Raw genomic sequence first — 18112 nt, 5'->3', positions numbered from 1 at the left:
AGCAGTTGGCAGTAATGCGATCAGGGGGGATCAGAGAGCAGTGATCCCCTAGAGCACGAAGGGAAGGGGCTGTGGGGATGCAGGGATTCCTGGCACTTGTCAGGTCCCTTTTGCATGGCGCTGGGCTTGCTCTGGGTGGGGATCCCCTTTATAAACCCAGATCCATGGGTGAGGGGGGTGCTGGCATTGAGGCAGGCAGGATTGTTGCGTGAGCTGTGCCTGTGCCTTCCCCCAGCCCGGCACTGCCACCCCTCCTGCCATCCCCTTATAACCTGAAATTGAGAAAAAAAATAAACTCCCCAAACAAAGTGTTCTGTTTAGAGAGGAGACATTGCTTTTATTCTCTGCAGGGTGCCAGGTGGAAGATCTTCCACAAACCTAGCACCCCTACTGAAGACCCCAAAGGCCTATTGATACAAAACGATCAAAATCCCACTTAGCTAATACAATTTTTACACGTATCTAATACTGAAATTCATTACGTTACTTGAACACAGAATTACTTATTTCCTTTCCACATCATTCTTTACAGTAAGGACGCCCTTCACTGTCGGAGTGGTGAAGCCCTGGCAGAGGCTGCCCAGAGCACTGGTGGCGTCTCCATCTCTGGAGGTGTTTAAAAGACAGGCAGACAGCGTGCTCAAGGCTCTGGTTTAGTACTGGACAGGTGCGCTTGGACTCATTGATCTCAAAAGCCTTTTCGAACCAAATGATCCCGTTAGCCCACGATTCGAACAGCACAATCACCCCCTCCTCCAACACCCCGCCATGCAACGGGCTGCTCGGCCACCGCCGCGGCCCACCTGCGAAGCAGGGGTGTGTGCAGGGAAGCCACGATCCCCGCGCGGGCCCTGAAGAGGCACCAAGGGCCAAAATGGCTGGGGGAGAGGAGGAAGAGGGGAGCAGGGGACGCTCCCGCCCCGCCGCCAGGGGGCGCCACGTGACATCCCACCCACCCCGTGTCACGTGATCGCACACCACGGCCTCCCGCGTTTGCCCCGTGGTGGGGGGGGGGGTAGGGCACGTGACGCGCGGGCGCTCCCCCTGGCGGCGGGGCGGGAGCAGCCCCGGCTCTCCTTTGTCACGTGACGGCGGGCGCCGCACCGGGATCCTTGCGTCACGTGACCGCCGCCCCCAAAGTCTTCGCCGCCCACCCCCTCCGCCCCCGTGTCACGTGACCGCGGGCCTCAAGCCACGCCCTCCGCTGTCACGTGATATCCCCCCCCCCCCCCCCCGCGTCACGTGGTGGTGGCGGCGCCGCGGGGCGGGAGCGGAGCCGCCGGTGCTCGAGGGGCCGCGGGGTCTATGGGGAAAGCGGCCGCGCTGTGTGTCGGCAGCGGCAGCGCCAGCACCCGCGGGCTGGTCTCCCTCCTCAGCGCCGTCCCCTGCTTGGGCTGCCAGGAGCTGCCGGCCATGAGCGCCGAGCCGGGGGGACGCGGCGGCGGGGGGACAGCGGCGGGGGCGCCGCCCGCCGCTCCGGGCTCCGACACCTACAAGGGCTGGCTCTTCAAGTGGACCAACTACCTGAAGGGCTACCAGCGCCGGTGGTTCGTGCTCAGCAACGGGCTCCTCAGCTACTACAGGTACCGGCGGGGCGGGAGCGGTGGCCCTGGAACGCCCGGTACCGGCGGGGAGCTGGGGCTGGAGACATTCCCGGGAGCGGGGAGAGGTGGGGGGGGCCGGGGCAGGAGCGAGGGGCGGGGGCATTCCCGTTCCTTGGCCCTGGCTGGAGCCTCCCTGCTCCAGGGTGCCGCCTGGCACGGGGCTGGCATCCCGGGATGCGGGCGCTCCCGTTCTTTGCCCTGGCATGGGGCTGGCATCCCGGGAAGGGATCGTTCCCGTTCCTCAGCCGTGGCTCGGAGCTCCCGGTGCCGCCTGGCATGGAGCTGGCATCCCGGGATGCAGGCATTCCCGTTCCTCAGCCGTGGCGCGGGGCTGGCATCCCGGGATGCAGGCATTCCCGTTCCTCAGCCGTGGCGCGGGGCTGGCATCCCGGGATGCAGGCATTCCCGTTCCTCAGCCGTGGCACGGGGCTGGCATCCCGGGATGCAGGCACTCCCGTTCCTCAGCCGTGGCACGGGGCTGGTATCCCGGGATGCAGGCACTCCCGTTCCTCAGCCGTGGCACGGGGCTGGCATCCCGGGATGCAGGCACTCCCGTTCCTCAGCCGTGGCATGGGGCTGGTATCCCGGGATGCAGGCACTCCTGTTCCTCAGCCGTGGCTCGGAGCTCCCGGTGCTGCCTGGCACAGGGCTGGCATCCCGGGATGCAGGCTCAGGGAGGAGGGTGTGGGACCACAGACTAGGGGCTTGATCCAAGCCAACATTGTCTCCATGGATCCTCTTGCGTTCCTCGTGTCAGCCAGGTGGTGAAACACCAACGTGTTGGAGGGTTTTGGTGTTTCCATCCTTCAGGAAGGATCGTGGTTATTCCAGCCACTTGGAAGACAAGTGCTCTGTCACCTTCAGCGTTGTGGAGCGTATGTTGATTGTATTTTGGAATGTGGAAGCGATCTGGCGTGTTGAAGGTGGTTAGAGCTTCGTGAGAGTATCCATCCTCAGTGTTCCAAGCCCAGGAGAAGGAATTCACAGGGAAGCCCAGGTGAAAGCTGGTTTTCTGCCTGGCACAGGTAGTGGGTTAGATGCTCGGTGGTGCAGTTGTCTACTTGGAGTTGTTTAACCCCAAACTCCAGCCAGGAGAACGCCGTTACCTCACTGTGACCCAGCTCATTGCCTTCTAATCCTTCCTGGCTCCCGTCTGGAGCAGGACCGGCAGGGCTGTGAAAAGGCTGTTGGGGTTTAATGCTTGTAACCACGTCAGAGTATTTGTTCTGCATCGGTGCCAAGTTTGTCGTGAGCAAACAAGTGGTTTTCTTCACTTCTTTTAGATTGGAACAAGGAGGTTTATTTTAAGACCATTTGATCTGGTTTAGGCTGAAACAACAAACAGAAACACCCAAGGAAATGATTCGGAGCAGCGTGGGAAGGAGCTGAGGCTGAGATATTTGATGGGGCTCTCACCAGTGCAGACCTGCAGCAGCGGCTTGGAAAAGTGATGTTGGAGGTTCTTGTGTTGTCTTTTCATCACTGGGGTTGATGAGAATCAAATTAGTTTGTTTGGGAGCTGGGAGGACAAAAATATAGCACAGAGGGTGTGGGAAAGCTTTTCTTAAATGGCAAAACGCCTCCATGGTGTCTTCAGTGCTGACTCTTGAGGTGCCACCTCGAGCTGCTGGTCGCAGGGTGCTCCTCTTAGGCTTGGGTAGATGTGTGTTTTGTTGTAGTGCGGCTTCTCACCGAGAGCAGGGGCAAAGGAGCTCCAGGAACCAGGCAGTGCATTTCAGTGACCTCCTCTGACTGAGGATGCTGCTGAGCAATAAGGGGACTTCTGCTTCTTCGACTTCAGGCAGGGGATTTGGGAGGTAACTCGCACAAAGGTCTCGTGTGGTTCTGAGCCACGTGTCTCGCTTTCTGCTGGGTCTGTGAGATCATCCCAGCTCCAAAGATGCATGGCAGAATTTTCCTATTCTGCCCTTGCTGCTAAAGGCTTTGCGAATCACAGAATCATGGGATGGTTTGGGTTGGAAGGGACCTCGAAGCCCATCCAGTTCCACCTCCTGCTATGGGCAGGGACACCTCCCACTGGATTAGGTTGCTCCAAGCCCCATCCAACCTGGCCTTGAACACCTCCAGGGAGGGGGCAGCCACCACTGCTCTGGGCAACCAGGGCCAGGGCCTCCCCACCCTCACAGCAAAACATTTCTGCCTAATATCTCATCTCAATCTCCCTTTTTTCAGCTGAAAACCATTACCCCTTATCCTATCTGTGTACTCCCGGATCAAGAGCCGCTCCCCAGCTTTCCTGGAGCCCCTTTCAGTGCTGGAACCTGCTCTAAGGTCTCTCTGGAGCCTTCTCTTCTCCAGGCTGAGCAACCCCAGCTCTCCCCGCCTGCTCTTGTACAGGAGGTGCTCCAGCCCTCGGATCATCTCCGTGACCTGTGGGCTTGCTCCAACAGCTCCATATCCCTCCTGTGCTGAGGGCTGCAGAACTGAACACAGTTTTTTCTTTCCAAATGGAGTATTTGAGGCCTCCTGTGTTGTTGTGAAATCTGTGAAGACATCAAGCCTTCCTGTCAGCAAAACTTCCCTGCGGGTCATGTTCTTTTGTTCCCCATTCCGTACTCTGAACCTGTGGAAAATGATAATGGCTGAGTAATTCTTGGTGACTTTTTCTGTAGTGCCTACTGGAGTGAGTGGGTTTGGGAACTCCAGAAGCCCCACAACAAGGTAGTTGTACCAACTTGATTGCCCTCAATTCTTCTTTTCAGGTTATTTTTTTGGCTACATTTTGTGGCTGCCTTGTGGCTGTGGGAATCTGCAGCGCAGACGTGGTGCTGGGGTCGGAGTGCAGTTCAGGTGGGTCACAACTGGTCTGCCTGACTCGCTAAGATCACAGCTCTCCTCCTAAACTGCTCTGGCAAGCTGCCACCTACAGATTTATCGTTATCCGTAATTAGCGTGCCTGTATGGGAGAATCCAATCACCTTGAGCAGATAAGTGTTTTCAAGGAGATTAGAGAGGATCTTTAGGTGAGTATTAATCAAAGACTGGCGTTGGGTCTTGTGATCCGCGCTCTAGATGAGTGATGCCTTCTCTAAGCAGCCTTCTGCTGTTTGGAAGAGCTGGAGTTTGGCATTGTCTCCTCTTGGGGTTTGGTCCGTAGCCTGTTCCTTGTGGGACAGGTTCCTTCAGCAGCCCTTTCTGTGGTCACAGGACGTCATGGCTACAGCAGTGCCAAAGGGAGAAGGAGAGAAAACTCCATGCTGTGTGAGATTTGGTCATTGTGAAGTAGGAATCTTCTTGCCAGAAAGCAGTCTTGGCTCCCCTCGCTGCATCTGCTCCTGGAGGAGTGATGGAGTGAGTTCAGCTGCCTTGTCTGTGTTATTCTGCAGCTCCATTCCCTGGAAAAGCTGCATCTCCCAGAGCAGCATTCCTCACCAGCTTTGTTTATCCAGTGGTTAACTCCTGGTTAGCCTTGCAAGATCTTGAGTGCAACCCAGAGGGGTTTTTCCTGCATTGTTTACTGAGACTGCGGCTGAAACTGCAGAGGGTGAGTGCAGGCAGGAGCTTAGAACCACTCCTGGTACCAGAACTGAGCTGAGGGCTTCCAGGAGGGACTTTGGAAGTCTTGGATCCAGTGTCCACTGGATGTGGGGCCAGCCTGTGACTTTGCTGAGGACTGTGAGCTGCTGAGGTTTGAATGTCTCTGAAGGTTTGAGATTACACAGCCCCTCCAGGCCACCTAATGGTTCCTTGTATTTAGCTGGTACACAGTGAAATGAGGAGAGGGAGACTCTTGGAACGGTTTGTGTAACAGGCTGTCCATCTGCAGACACAGGAGTACCCGAATGCCCCTGCCTGTCGTTCCTGGGGTGCAGGAGCGTGTGGGCTCCAAGGACAGCCCTGCAGCTGCACGGAGGCTTTGAGCCGCTTGTTTTTAAACAGTGCTTTAATAATTCCTGTTCCCAGTCATCTTCTTTTCACATGTGTCTATGTGGCGCTTTGCCGTTGATCACTGCTCAGCATTTGCCTGGTTTGGAGGAAGCTCCTCTGTGCTTTGTGGCTGGGGACGCGGTGCTCGTGCAGGATTCAGCACGTCAGAGCAGCACTTGGCGCTGCCGTGGCGTGAGACGAGCGATGCTGGTTGCCAGGCTGCTTGTGCCAGGCTCGATTGCTCTGCTCCCGGCTCAGCGCTGCTCTGGGGGAGTCAGGCTTGCGTGGCTTCACACAGCGACTTCCACTGATGCTGTGGGAGAGCGTGAGATGCAGATCGTGCTCCTTGAGGCTGTTGTCATCACGGCCTGATTGTTGGCATTGTATAAAGCCTCTACGTCTGTGCCTTCGGTTGTAACATCGTGCCAGGCTCTGTTTGCTGGTTGCAAACAGCCAACAAGAGCTGTGAACTGTCTGGATTACAGCCGGTATCGCTGTTTCAAGGTTGATTGCACCATGAACTTTGAGGTGGTGTCACTTGCACTGCAGTTTTAGTCCCTGGAGCTATTTGTGGATGTGAAGCACATTTGTGGATTTGACTGCTGGGATGCTAATGGGAGAGTAAATGCCTATCACTCATTTCTGGGCTCTGTTGTTCCAGCTTTTCTCGATGGAGAACACGAGGGTGCAGTTGTGCCTTTGCTGTAGCCTTCCTGGGTCACTGCTCCAGTCCTGTGCTGCTTGGGTCCTGCGCTGCTCCCACGCGTTGCTAGTAGCTGCTGCTCAGCTCTGCCTTTTTGCAGCTGAGGGCTTGTGTGGGCTGGCGGCTGCTTTGTGATGGCTTTGCTGAGGAGCTGTGATCCTTCGGGAGGGTGGTTTGTTGGGGTGGTCCTTTGGCAGTGCTGCCAGGCAGGCTGGAGTAGCAGAGAGTCATTTCTTCTCACCCAAGTGTGCAGAGGTGACAGGCATTGCCTGCCTTGTGGCCGTAGCTCCTCACTCTGTCGTTTCCCAGGGTAACGTATTCAATCCTGATCTCTTCGGCTCCAGCACAGGTTTAAGTTTGTGCTTCATGGTCTATGATGCCCGTGCTGAGTCAGTGGAGGAGGAGCTGATCTCCCTTGTCAGAAGCAATGTGAGAAACCTGCTGTGGTTTTCCTTGCAGTATCCCTTCTGGCCTGCCTGCTTCCCTTCCCAAGAAGAGTTCCCAATCAGTGTGACCTGTGTTGTTCAAGGCACAGTAACTCCCTCCCAAACAACTTGGACTTCAATTATCTCAGTTGGTTTTCACGTTGCAGCAGGCCAGGCTGTTGGGTTGCATTGTTCTATATTGTTTTGTGCTCGCCTAAAAACTGTGTTGCAGCTGGGGAACAATATGCAGTGATGTTGGAGCCCTCTGCTTCTTGCAGGTCTCTTTGGATCTTGTGCTGATGGCCAACAACCCAGGTCATCACCCTGAAATGTGAATTGCCCTCCTGCAATCTGGTGGCCAGCAGCTCACAGGGTTGTGGATCCCCGAGCCTTGTCATAGAATTATAAAATAGCTTGGGTTGGAAGGGACCTTAAAGATCATCTAGTTCCAACTCCCTTGCAATGGGCAGGGACATCCCACTAGATCAGGCTGCCCAAGGCCCCATCCAACCTTGAACACCTCCAGGGATGGACAGCCACAGCTTCCCTGGGCAACCTGTTCCAGTGCCTCACCACTCTTATGGTGAAGAAATTCTTCCTTATATCTAGTCTAAATCTGCCCCTCTCCAGTTTATACCCATTGCTCCTCATCCTGTCACTACCAGCCTTTGTGAACAGTCCCTCCCCAGCTTTCTTCTAGGCCCCCTTCAAGTATTGGAAGGTTGCTATAAGATCTCCTCAGTGCCTTCTCTTCTCCAGGCTGCCCCCTGAACAGGATAGTGCTCCAAAACCTGATCCAGTCAGAGGGGTTAAATTTCCCTTCAGGCCCTCATTATGCCGTTCAATTATTTTAATTGTTCCTATGGCACTTTGGCAGGGATCGTGCTGTATTTTATATCAGCCTTTGTTTGGTTTCCATCGAAAAGCTTGTTTAATAATTAATTACTCAATATTTCTCTGTCTGACAAGGGCGGGCAGGGAGAGTTAAAGCCGGAGGACGAGGAAGCTGGATGTGCTGGATGTGCTGCTGCTGTCGGGTCAGCAATTGCTGACTCAGAGGCTGCGCCGGGTGCCAGCGCGGAGCCTTCGGGCCAGGGCCAGTCAGCTTTGGAATTAGAGATGCCAATTGAAACTCTGGCACTGTGGCACGATTCCCCGGGAGAAAAGCAGGACAGATCTGCTCCTTGATCCCATCCCAGGCGCTCCTTCAATTCACTTCACCTCTGAGCATCCTGGGAGCACGGGCTTGGGATGTGGCTGCTGCTGTCCCACTGGGGGATGTTGCTCAGAGCCGTACGGCGCTGCTGGGCTCTGGGTTTGTCCTGTTGGCAGTGCTTACATGGGCAATGAGGAACCTTTGGCAGGGTCAGTGGTGCTGACTGGCTTTCATGTGTTGTTGTGTGTGTTCACCTACATCCAGCATCCCTTCCCTCCACACCTGCTTGGGCTGAACTGCATCTCTGTCAGCGTTCCTGGTTTGATTTCTCTTCACTCTTTTAGCTCTTTCTGCTTTGGGACATACATCCCTGCTGTGACTCATGGGGGAGGGCTTTCAGTCCCTAAAAATAGTTCTAATTCCCCCAATCTTTCTGGGTGATGAGCGCTTTCTGGGCACATGCGGCCGTTCAAAGCCGCTTCTGTGCCGCATGTGGAGGTGGATATGGTGAGGTGGGAGTCTGTGCCGTTCTCTCCTCTTTCTTTAACAGAAAGCAGGGATTGTTACCCTGCTGTTTGTAGCCAGAGCAGGTTCCTGCAAAGCACTGTATCAGAGATGGAGCAGGGAAACATCGTCGTTGGCCCCACATCACTGCTTGGTGCATAAGATCATCTTACTCGAGCCTTGCTGATCAGTGTGGATACCTAAGTACTGTGGCCGCGGGGTCATTCAGAGAGCAGCAAAGTGCTTCTCCCCTTGGCATCGCTGTCAGACACGATAACAGGGGCTTGTTGTAACCCCAGATGGGCAGCAAAGCTGCCTTGGGAAGGCACTTGGCCTCCTGCTGCTGGAGAATGTGTTCCCATGACTGGCTTCAACCTTCAGAGATGCTCCCTGTGGTGTTTGGGCTGTGAGAGCAGCTGTGTTCTCAGCACTGTGGTGACGGGCGCTTCCCTGCTGCCTTGGTGCTCTGTCTGTCGCTCGTCTGCACATGGAATTCATGTTTGTCCCAGCAGAAAATACCCATCCCAGCTAATTTGCCGGTTCTGTGAGCCTTCACGACTTTGAGTGTCTCTTTCTCTGTGAAATGAAGTGATGGTTCCCAAACCAAACCTCTTCCAAGCCTTCCCAACTGTGGCGCTGCCCTTGAACTGTTTTCCATGGAGCCTGCTTTTCTGTAGGTCACCTTCCACTGGATGAGGGATCTACCTCAGCCTCTCTGGTCCCTTTCTTCCACTCCATGGGAAAAGCAGTAAAGACTTCTGTTCGGAGTGGAAAACATATGGATACCAGCTCCTTGGAAGCTGAGTTTTAAGTCTGGAGGTTGTCTCGCTGAGGTCTAGCAGGTTGTCCTGTGTTGCCTTGTAATCAGCCAAATTTTTTCCTCCTTACAGCCTTGAGTTGTCCCTGAATGCCTTTAGAGGATGCAGCACCGTGTCACAGCACAGATCAGGGCTGCAGTTACAGGGTTGGAGTGAATTCTGCTCCACATCTGAACCCCTATGCTGCTTTTACAGCACAGCAATGAAATATCCTCTGGCTGCTCGTATCTAATATTCCCCATTCTGGGGACGTTGCAGGTTAATATATTACTTGTCATCCCTGCCATAGAGACAGCATGAAGCACGTGCCCTGGGAAAGAGGCTGATTCCATCAGGACTTTCACATTTGATTTTCAGTGCACGGAGCCTGTAAGAGGCTTAATGGCTGTGAGGGTCAAATTCTGCCCTCAGTGTGGACGGGGCCCTGGGAGCTTTAGGGAAAAAAAACCCTTTGGATGCTGCAGGGAGACAGTGACGTGTTTGTAGCACAGCGCTGGGAGCACAGCACCAGAGCTTTCTTCTGCAGCGCAGCAACTGTGCTGCTCCCTGAGTGTCTCAGGGTAAGATGCGATGGTTGGAATCCGGTGGGTCTCTTCCAACCTGGTGATTCTATGATTCTGTGAATGGGACTGGGAGCTGCGTTACCGTCAATGTGGTTTGGCGATGATGATGATGATGTGAACTTGGTCTGAGGGGTTTCCATGATGAAGGTTTGCAATTCCTGTAGTTTTAGGAATGAGGATTTTTAGAGAAACTGGCTTAAATGCTAATAGCAAGCTGGCGTTACCGTTCCCTGGAGCAGGGCATCACCACAGGTACGGAAGAAGCTGTGTTTGTCTTGTATTTAAAACACTGTTCTTGAAACATTTTGCTGTTTTTTCATTTGCCTTGTAAAGGCAAAGTCCTTTGTCCCCTGTGTCCTGAAGTGAACTTCACTGTCACCATGGGGTGTGTTTTTAATTTACAAGTTGTGGTTTATTTAGGGACCTGCTGGTTTACCTGCACTGCTGACTCTACGTAGAGTCCTAGAATCACCAGATTGGAAAAGAGCTCTGAGATCGAGTCCAACCATAACCATTACATACAGCTAACTAAGTGCTGGTAACCCATAAGGAGTGTGTGTTTGCCAGCAGGAATGCCTTTAGAGATATTCCCTGCTCTGACAGGGCTATGGGATAAGGTTTTATTGATCAGTGTTGTGCTGCTCAGACCTGGGATCAATTCCTTGTGCTTTAGTTGGCAGAGGGTGTACGTGGCTCCAGGTCCTACATCATCCTGGAAGCTGGAGCTGATGTTGTGTGGAAGACTAGATGGAGAAAGGTTGTTAGGTGAGCTCGTGCCTCCTCCTGCTGTTGCATTGGTGATGAAATGTGCTGCAGTGCATTAAGTCTTGCATCAAAAAACCCTCTTGGCTTTCCAAGGTGAAACTGGAGGAGCTTTGGAGGCCAGGCAAGAGTCGCAGGTGAATTATTGATGCTCAGCTTGCCTTTTCCCCTCCTACTGAGCTTATCTTCATCAGATGGAAGGAGAACAGCAGGAAAGCAGGACCTACAGCTGCTGTGGGACCAGCCAGTTGAGATGTGATGGGCTTTCAGGGTAGTGGGCTTTGCTTGGCCTTGCAAAACTGCCTTCACCCTAAAGGTTCTTGCGTTAAGTGCTCATCAGAGAAAGCGTAGAGAGGTTTTGCACTGGATGAAGCCAAAGACAGCATCATGGCAGCGTGGTGTGGTGTCTTGAGGGTCAGTTTGTAGCCTGGGGATGGAAACCCTGCAGAAAGGCTTAAAATCACTGTCTGATTCAGTGATTGAAATGAGTGGAGGCACCTTTTATCTCTTTAACATAACCTCAAGTGGTGTTTCTGCTGTGCCAGGTCTCTACAGAAGGGATCTGCTCCTGTGTGCAAGTGTTGTAGTTGAACAGTTTAGCTTAGTCTTACAACTAAGCATGAAGACGATGTGATCTAGCTTGCTTATTCACAAAAAAGTGTTTTACTGCTTTTTTCCTGCATACGTGCTCATTAATGTGCTGATATGAGACCAAGGGAAGGCTTCCTGCAGTGGCCTGCCCTCTATTCCCTGTTACAGCATCTACTCCACCACCTTCCTGGGCAGCCTCTGCCAGTGCCTTAGAACCCTTTCCTTGAAGAAATATTTCCTGCTATCCAATCTAACCCTCCCCTGGTGCAACTTGAGGGCATTTTCTCTCATCCCATCGCCTGTCAGCTGGGAACAGAGCCCAACACCCACCTCACCACAACCTCCTTTTCCAGGAGCTGCAGAGAGTGATGAGGTCTCCCCTCAGCCTCCTCTTCTCCAGGCTAAACAGCCCCAGGTTCCTCAGCCGCCTCTCATAAAGCTTGTTCTCCAGCCCCTTCCCAGCTCCGTTCCCTTCTCCAGACGTGCTTCAATGCCTCAATATCCTTCTTGGAGTGAGGGGCCCCAGACTGAACCCAAGACTGAACCCTGCCTACGAGGAGAGGGATGGGCTGGCAGATGATTCTTCTTAGGAAGGTGTTTTGGGTGGCTGTGCCGAGGCTGTGCTGCTGCCAGCAGAGCAGGGAGAAAGGAGGGTAGACTTTGGACTGTGCTGAAGCACCTCCAATATTTCTGCATTCAAAAACTCCAAGCATCTTATTGCGCCACGTCAGTTTTCTTGCAACGCAGTGCACTAAAATAACACCAAGAGTCTGGGTTGAGGCATTGGGAAACTCGCTTAAAGCTGTAACTGCTCCTTGTCCAGGCGTGAGCAGCCAGAGCAGCCCTTGTGGATGGCCCTGCCTGTAACTCTTCTGTTCCTGGCAAGCCATGGTCAGTATCCATAGGAATGGTAGGAAATATAGAGCCCTGAACACTGATCCTGATGGAGAACGTTGGCAGGACTCGCATCCCCAAGATACGTTTTTGGAAGCACCTATCTGTGTGCTGTATGGTTGTGTATTTTGTGGTGTCCTCAGCCTGGGAGTAGCCCGGCTGCTGTGCTGGGATTCACTTCATGAAAGGCAATATAGGAACAGTCTTGCCTGTGCTGGCTTGTTGTTCGTGAGTTTTGTGACAAATTATAGTATACAATATGAATTATATATATTAATTCAATATATTACTGATAAAACAGCATATATGATAGAGTATATAGGAGCTCTGCCACAAAAAAACCCCAAGACTGTTCCTGTAACTCCTTTTATTTAATGAATTAAGAAAACCTACTCCTAGCACTTTCACAACAGCTCCCTTCTGAGCTGACACACGGTTGCACGTGGTGCTGCCAACGCTCAAAGCCGTTCCGCAGCCTGTTTTCTGAAAGGTTGTTGAGGTTTCCCATCGGTTTTGCTTTCACATCTTCTATCCACACAAACTGGGTCCCTGTGAGCACCGCCTGGATCTTTGGGATCTCTTCACCGTCAGACTCGGTCAATAACAGAGGTTCCTGAGCTGTAGGGTTGGTCTCGCTTTTTTTGGGTTGGACCTCATATACACAAACCCCCTAAATACAATTCATTTTAAGTTTTATGTGTGTCTCATCCTTGATTGGCCTGACTGACCCTGACGAGCAGCGTTCATCTGGGCAGGGTGATGGCAATGACAATGTTCTGATGTTCATGTTCAGCAGAGCATCAGTCGCTGATGCTATGAGGCTGTGAGCTCTTGACTTTGCAGGTGAAGCAGCTGACATGTCAGCCCTGCCCTGAAGAGGTTGGCCAAGGTCACTTAGGCATCTACAGGACTTCGTCCAAGAGATGCACTGGCCTGAATCACTGGCCAGTAAGCAGTTAACTCGCAATTTCTCTTTTAAAAAATGCTCTTGGTGGCAGCTGGCTTTTCAGTGCAGAAGACAAGTATTTTATTTTTTTGGGGAGTGTCGAAAGGAATGGGAAAGATCTTGCACTGTCACACTGCCCCAGACACATTGCAGACATGCTTTAAGTTCATGCCTGCATTTTCCCCTCTGTTTCATCAGTTCTTATGGAAAAAACTGCTGTTGGCTCGGTAGCTGTGACCCCTGCACTCCTCAGGATTGTGTCCTTGAGGGACCATTGGGGTTGCTCAGTCTGGAGAAGAAGAGGCTGCAGGGAGACCTTAGAGCAGCTTCCAGCACCGAAAGGGGCTCCAGGAAAGCTGGGGAGGGGCTCTTGATCAGGGAGTGCAGGGATAGGATAAGGGGGAATGATTTTGAGCTGGAAGAGAGGAGATTGAGATGAGATGTTAGGCAGAAATGTTTTGCTGTGAGGGTGGGGAGGCCCTGGCCCAGGTTGCCCAGAGCAGTGGTGGGTTCCCCATCCCTGGAGGTGTTCAAGGCTAAGTTGGATGGGGCTTGGAGCTCCTAATCCAGTGGGAGGTGTCTCTACCCACAGTAGGTTGCTGGAACTTCTGGAATTTGTCCCTTTCTTGTTCATGTTTGTGGCTACCAGTACATACCCTGAGCCAAGCTTTTATCCTTGTGAACTACATCATGCAGCAAGTTGGAGAGGAGCCTACATGGGAGGGAATGTGGTGCTTTCAGAGTGCAGGTGATCTTGGTGCTCTGGGATGCTCCTGTGGGGACCCTTCTAGCCTCACTAGGGTGTTTTCCCAAGCAGACACGCTTTGCTTTGCTGTCCCTGCACTGAACTCCTTTAATTCTGCTTTTGTTGGAAGAGGAGGAGTGAAAACCCCTTTTTTGGGAGGTTGGAGAAAAGCTGCAGTTGTAGGTGTCCCACCAGTGTGGAGAGTGTCTCCTTCCCCATGGAATTCCGAGAAGCAGTGAAACTGCTCACACAAACCTCAGCTCCAGGAGCTCTTCCTGGGTGCCTGTGTTTGCAGTGCTGGTCTCCTTATCAGCTGGGGCCACCAGCAGCCTCCCCAAGGTGGGGAGGAGATAGCAGGGTGTGGTGGGAGGAGTGTTTGTAAAATGGGTTTGTTTTTCCATTGACCCCAGCACCCATCCCTTTCCCAGACCCGATTGCTGTGTGTTGGCTTGCAGATTTTATTCTGCTGTGGTTTCATGGCAGAAAACCTGCACTGGGCATATGGGAGAGCCTGGAATGTGTTCTAAAGCTGATCCCGAGTGAAATGCCTCGAAACGGATTGCTTGTGGAGAATTTGGGGTGGAGATGGTGTTGGGGGAGCCCAGTGAAGCAGAACCTCCTTCTCCTCCTTGGGGGAAGGGAACCAGCTCACCTCTATGTGTTTTGGTGTGGTTCTGATGTTGGCACTAAAGGCATTCCTAGCTCTGTATGCGTCTCTATATGCGTTTCACGCTGTTTTCTCAGGGAACACCAGACCCTGTGCTCAGGTATGTTGTGTATTGGGAGGAGATACCTGTTGCCAAGCGAGCTGTGTTCTGGCCAGCAGCTCCACTGCATTTTTATTAAAGAAAAGCAGCAGGGGGGAAGCCTTAGGTGGCTTCTCAAACATTTCAGCTTGGCAGCATTGTTGGTTTTCTTGACCTGATCACCTATTAAACCTGTGTGCTTTGCCAGCAGTGGGTTTCCAGACTCTGTTACACTGGGGATGCTCTGACCTGACAGTGCTGATGTTGGCAAAACGAGCTCGCGAGGTTTTGCTTGGAACTTCTGGCTCACGGTGTCAGGGATGAGCATGGTGCAGTGTCTTGTGCTGTGACACGTGGCTGGGAATGTCTTCCTGACAAATTACCTTCTCTGGACTCCCTTGAATGTTGTCTTTTCTCTCTGTGAAGCATGGAGAGCCAAGGTCGATTTGGAAATGAGGAGAACCAAAAAGGATCTTCTAGGTTTCTCCTTGCAGAGCTGGCCCTACATCGGGGTCGGTGTTGCAGCCACACTGAAGTGGCAAAGCACTGGAGAGAGAAGCAGGAAATCCACATTGCTGCTCTTGCTGCATTGATCTGTTGGCAGGGCTGGCTTGCAGCAATGATGCCCCTTACCTTATGGAGACAGGCTGAGAAAGTTGGAGTTGTTCAGCCTGGAAAAGAGAAGGCTGCGAGGAGACCTCAGAGCACCTTCCAATACTGAAAGGGGCTTCAGGGAAGCTGGGGAGGGGCTCTTGATCAGGGAGGGCAGGGATAGGATGAGGCGAGCGGTTTTGAGCTGACAGAGGGGAGACTGAGATGAGATGTTAGGCAGAAGTGTTTTTCTGTGAGAGTGGGGAGGCCCTGGCCCAGGTTGCCCAGAGCAGTGGTGGCTGCCCCATCCCTGGAGGTGTTCAAGGCCAGGTTGGATGGGGCTTTGAGCACCCTGATCCAGTGGGAGGTGTCCCTGCCCATGGCAGGGACTTGGAAAAGAGTGGGCTTTGAGATCCCTTCCAACCCAAGCCATTCCATGAGCCTGATTCACCCCTTGCAGGACGCTGTGCAGTGTGGGCTGTGGCTCTGTTGATGCTGGATCCCAAGTAGTGGCTGGTTCCAGCTTGGGAAGCTGCTGGATGGATTGGGTGGGACCTGTGAAGGTGGCGGGGGCCTGACATCCCTGTGGCCAGCAAGGATTGCAGCCTGGATTGCAGGCTTTTCCCCTTAAATCTGATGGCTACTAATCCGTGCCCATCCCAAGTCACAGATTAATCACCCTTTAAATAGAAGTAAATCACGTCTCTCTGCAGAAATCTCAGTCCACTTGCTCTGTGATTGTTTGGGTTGGTTTGTGATTCCATTGGTTTGGTGAAGGGAAAAGGAGGAAGCAAAAAAAACCCTGAGCTGACTGTCACGTGGAGGTTGCGGTTGGCGAGAGCCGTGCTGAGCCAGCTCATGGCGTGCTGGACGCGAGCGCTGCTTGTTGCAAGCTGTGAACGCCTCCTGAGCCAGGCGCCGGGTTCCTCCAGGGTGTTTGGATTCTGGAATTGAGTCATCGTAAAAATCCTTTTCTTTGAACCAGGGGAGAGCAACGATCCCCAGAGGTTTGGTGTTCACGCTTGCATCACCTGAGTTGAGACACGTGTGTGAGCCTTGTGCTTATGGGCACAAAGGGCCTGTCCTGCGTTACAGGAGGTGGTGACGATGTTGTCTCTTGTGCTGTCCCACTCCTGATAATGCCACAAAATGCCCTGGGAGAAATTTCCATCCTCAATTAATTAAGAAAAGGGTCCTCCTAATTACCCTGGAATGTAGTGATTCTTCTGCATCACGGTAACAGAATGGTCTGATGAAAGTATGCCAGTGCATTGCTCCTGTTGTGGGCCGTGCAGAGAGTGAATCCATTCAGAATCTCCTCTTTTACTGTTCCCATCTGTTGCATCGCCCTGTTCTGCTTATTTTGTTTCCCTCTCCTTAGTTTTGGTTCTTTCCTCTGCAGCTTGCTCAGAAGGGCAGCTCCCAGTTATGCAGCTCCTATAGATATTTCCTTGTGGCTGCTGAGCGCTTAACTCAGTTAATGATGGGATATTTTCCGGTGTAATAGGAAAATTAACTTAATAAGCTGGTTTAAACTCAATCAGTGAAAGATGCAGTAGGAAAAGCGGGTCTTGATTTCCAGGTTAGGAGAGGTTGGTGAATGAGGAGCAGCGAGGCTGCTGTCAGTGAGCCTTCCCAGTTCTGTCTCCTGCAGGTGTATGGGAGTTAAAGTGGGTTTGGTCTGAACTTCTGAGTATTTCCAGGTTGCTGTGGAGCAGAGAAAGCAAAGGCAGAGCTGGGGCTGGTCCCTCAAGTGATGGGGTATGGAGGGATGAGAGGGGTCAGACAGGAGCACTTTGGCTGCCAGGGAATGGGCTCTGTATTGTGTGCAAAGTTAACGGGAATGAAATTATCTTCAAAATGAAATGATCTTGTACAACCTTGAGCACGAGAGGTCTGCGTGATTTCTGTATTGAATGGCTGCATTGTTTCTTTATATTAGTAGGAATAGTCACAGTTGGCAGACTCAGCGAGGGATGCTTTGCAGCCATTTCCAGTTGGGTTTCCTACCTGTTTCTGGTGATGTGTCATTTCTCCATCAGAAAAAAACCCACATCTAACTATCTTTCAGTGTGGATTTGTGTTTTTCTGGTGGTTACAGCAATAACTGCCCTTTTTCACTTGTACCCCCACAGTGAAGGTATATGGGTATGGAAGTAGGAGCTCGATATGCAAGGTATCTGTGCCTGCCGTGCTCTGTGGGGGTGATGCTCTCCCGCATCCCTCTGCAGAGACACCCTCTGGTCTCTCCAGGACCGGGATGGCTTCTGCATTGCCAATGCCAGTGATGTGCCTTCCCTGTGGGAGGGAATGGGCTGCCGGGGAGCCCCGAGCATATGCCAGAGCAGGATTCCCTGTCTGTAGCTGGGAAGTGCCTGCGGGAAGTGTTGCTTTGCAGCCCATCTGCTGCGCTATGGGTTCCTCTTGCCTTGCTCTCACCTCAATAAATCAGAATAGAAATGTTTATCCTCATCATGCTGAGGAAACAGGAATAGATATAAAGCCCAGCGATGTTTACAGGTGCTGTGTGAGCACCGTCAGGTGAGGCTGGGCTGATGAGTTTGGTGGGGTGACCAGGGCAGCCTAGAGGGGGGTTTCCATGGATGGCTGGTGGTGATTTTCTCACTGCAGCACCCTTGGGTCCTTGGACTATGGGTTGTGATTCAGGTCCTTGAGCTGGATTGACACCAGAGGTGTCTTGACTTTTCCAGACCAATGTTTATGGAGGTTCTGGAGTGGGTCCAGAGAAGAGCAACGAAGCTGGTGAAGGGTCTGGAGAACAAGTCTTGCAAGGAGCAGCTGAGGGAACTGGGGTTGTTTAGCCTGGAGAAAAGGAGGCTGAGGGGAGACCTCGTCACTGCCTACAACTCCCTGAAAAGAGGGTGCAGCAAGGTGGGTGCTGGGCTCTTCTCCCAAGTAACAAGTGATAGGACAAGAGGAAATGGCCTCAAACTGCACCAGGGCAGGTTCATATTAGAAATTAGGAAAAATTTCTTCACGGAAAGGGTTCTTAGACACTGGCAGAGGCTGCCCAGGGAGATGGTGGAGTCCCCATCCCTGAAGGTGTTTAAAAGATGGGCAGGTGAGGTGCTCAGGGATATGATTTAGTAGAGACGAGGCTGCCCAGGGATGGTGTTGGGCCTCGCTAGTGGAAAGGAGATCTGAGCAGAGGGATT

The 18112-nt window shown here is 52.7% G+C and overlaps 1 protein-coding gene across 3 annotated transcripts in view; it reads left to right on the top strand.

Moving 5' to 3' along the window:
• The first annotated feature begins 1251 nt into the window (after nt 1-1251).
• OSBP2 (oxysterol binding protein 2) overlaps nt 1252-18112 on the top strand; it is a 348826-nt gene continuing 331965 nt past the window's right edge. For 2 of the 3 annotated variants that reach the window (XM_069871030.1, XM_069871029.1), the window contains exon 1: nt 1252-1583. In XM_069871030.1, coding sequence (XP_069727131.1) covers nt 1306-1583 — 278 coding nt within the window. In that variant the 5' untranslated portion in view covers nt 1252-1305. Of the gene's footprint in view, nt 1584-4896; nt 4917-18112 lie in introns of those variants that run through there. The other variant, XM_069871031.1, reaches the window with a different exon arrangement.

Source organism: Phaenicophaeus curvirostris, chromosome 17, assembly GCF_032191515.1.
Source record: "Phaenicophaeus curvirostris isolate KB17595 chromosome 17, BPBGC_Pcur_1.0, whole genome shotgun sequence".
Classification (NCBI taxonomy): domain Eukaryota; kingdom Metazoa; phylum Chordata; class Aves; order Cuculiformes; family Cuculidae; genus Phaenicophaeus; species Phaenicophaeus curvirostris.
Note: the sequence above shows the minus strand (reverse complement) of the source record. Positions and strands in the feature narration are given on the sequence as shown.